Source organism: Camellia sinensis, chromosome 14, assembly GCF_055761805.1.
Source record: "Camellia sinensis isolate YWXY chromosome 14, ASM5576180v1, whole genome shotgun sequence".
Lineage (NCBI taxonomy): Eukaryota > Viridiplantae > Streptophyta > Magnoliopsida > Ericales > Theaceae > Camellia > Camellia sinensis.
This window is the reverse complement of record NC_138974.1, coordinates 45,575,001-45,577,438: the sequence shown is the minus strand read 5'-3', so window position 1 is coordinate 45,577,438 and position 2,438 is coordinate 45,575,001. Positions and strand designations below refer to the sequence as shown.

At 34.1% G+C, this 2,438-nt stretch overlaps 1 protein-coding gene across 1 annotated transcript in view; it reads left to right on the top strand.

Annotated features, from left to right (window-relative positions):
* Positions 1–653: 653 nt before the first annotated feature.
* The window catches only part of LOC114273737 (vesicle-associated membrane protein 721), a 4,217-nt gene continuing 2,432 nt past the window's right edge, over positions 654–2,438 (top strand). Inside the window, exon 1 of the mRNA XM_082904271.1 lies at positions 654–1,145. Coding sequence (XP_082760397.1) covers positions 956–1,145 — 190 coding nt within the window. The 5' untranslated portion in view covers positions 654–955. The remainder of the gene's footprint in view (positions 1,146–2,438) is intronic.

Here is a 2,438-nt window from a genome sequence, read left to right as displayed (position 1 = left end):
GATCATACCAAAATTTAAAATAAGATCTCACGGTAAAATTGTCAAAACAAACCGGATCTATTAGTGTATTAGAAAATCCATCGAATTGATTGGAATAACATTCTCATATGAGACTTTTCGATAATTTTCCTCCTCTTTTTTTTCAAAAATTTTCAATCCAACAAATTTTAAAAAAAAATTCCCAAAAAATATCTCTTAATGGACAAACCACATAAGGACTGGTTTCATTTAGAAAGTTGGTTGATTTTTTAACTATTTTAATCTGAAGTTAAAAAAATTTGTTTAAGTTAGACTTTTTAACCTTTGTAAAAGAATAAGTAAAATAATTATAATTTAAATATGACATTTTATTTTATTAATATTTTAATTTATTTGGTCTTTTAAAAAATTTTCAATCCAACAAATTTTAAAGAAAATTCCCAAAAAATATCTCTTAATGGACAAACCACATAACGACTGGTTTCGTTTACAAAGTTGGTTGATTTTTTAACTATTTTAATCTGAAGTTAAAAAAATTTGTTTAAGTTAGACTTTTTAACATTTGTAAAAGAATAAGTAAAATAATTATAATTTAAATATAACATTTTATTTTATTAATATTTTAATTTATTTGGTCTTTTTTAATTAAATTGGTCTTTTAACGAGGCTTATGTGTCCGAATTGAAAATTCCAAATTCAAACCACAGACGGGGTGGCATTTCCGTTATTTCACAGAGCCGAAGGACCCGTGAAGAAAAAGAGAGGAAATTCCCGATCTCTTTCTGCAAAATTAAACCCATCTCTATTCGTCATTCCCCTATCGCCACGTTACGCTACGCTACGCTACCCTACCCTACCCACCTCTCTCTCTCTCCCTCTCTCTCTCTCATCACTTTCTCTCTCTATAAATCTCTCCGTCCGTTTATCGCTCTACCCCTTTGTCTCTCTAAGTTTTAGGGTTTTGAGTGTGTGAGAGATGGGGCAACAGTCTTTGATCTACAGCTTCGTGGCTAGAGGAACAGTGGTTCTCGCCGAATTCACCGAATTCACTGGAAATTTCACGAGCATCGCTTCTCAGTGCCTCCAGAAACTCCCTTCCTCCAACAACAAGTTCACCTACAACTGCGATGGCCACACCTTCAACTATCTCGTCGAAGACGGCTTCAGTCTGTCCTTCTTCCTCTCATTCTTTCATTCCATACCTCTGTTGCTGATCTACCTATTTTCATCTCATCGTAGTTTTGATTCATGCTCTCTTGATTAGATTCTATAATCTGATTTTGATTTCGTGACTCTGTACTTGATTTACTTTTCACTAGTTCAGTTTTATTTTTGAAGTTATTCCTAGATGCGTTGCTTGTTCACTTAGAAAAGCTAGGGAAAATTGTGGAATAGATTTTTGGATTCTCGTTTTTCGTTGTTTGGATCCAGATAAAAGGAATTAGCCTACGATAACTGTTTGCCTTATTTTTGTTGAATTTTTCAAACATCGAGATCAAATCTGATCTGATCTACCTATTTCATAATTTCCCCCCCTTAAGCTTCATTTCAATTTGACGTTGCAAATAGTTCTTATTAGCATGCACTGGTTACTGAAGTTTGTTCAAATGAAAACATTGTTCTACATTGATCCATTGATAATTATTCTGAGATTAATAGAAGAGACAGTGATGAGAGTCCTCTACTTAATTTTTTGAAGTGCAGTACTGTATGTCAGATGTTACCTTCATCTTGAATCAGTTGCTAATTTGCTATTGATATATTGTTTACTCTGTTTGGATGGGGCGATTTGTTGAGAAATGATGACAAAGAACTTTTTTCCATGTTCAGTTTATAAGTTGAGTGAGAAACGGTAAGAAAGAGAACTCCCTTACTAAGTATATTTCATTCTCACCAAAAGTGGTGAGATTTGATAAGAAGCAAATTGATTGTTTGTAAAATATTTGTAATACTAAGATTGCCCATTATAGTACAAAGAAAGAAAAAGATTCTCACCCATATCCCTCTCTTACATGCATTGCTTTCTTACTCATCCAAACATGATAGTGAGAAAACACAAGAATTTATTTTCTTTTCTCACCTAAATGAGAGACCACAATTATTTATGTTCTTCTCACCCTCACCCTATGATCGAAACGGAATGTTAGGCATCTGAGATCTGACCCACTTAAGATCAGCTTTTCTCCAGGTTGGGGGTATGAACTAGAGAGTTCAGTCCAGGCACCAAATGGTGCGACATCAGAATTTTTTACGAATCAAATGATCAGATTTGACCTGCTAAATTTGAATCCGTCCAAACTGTCTGACCCAATACTGGATGGGTCAATGTGTTTTGTGAGTGGATGAATAAATGATCTATAAAAATTGTTGACGAGACATCATCTGTGCTCGGAATTGGACCCCATCAGTTTAGACCCGATATGGTGAGAAGTTGTTCTCTACTCGTGATTTCTTGGCAT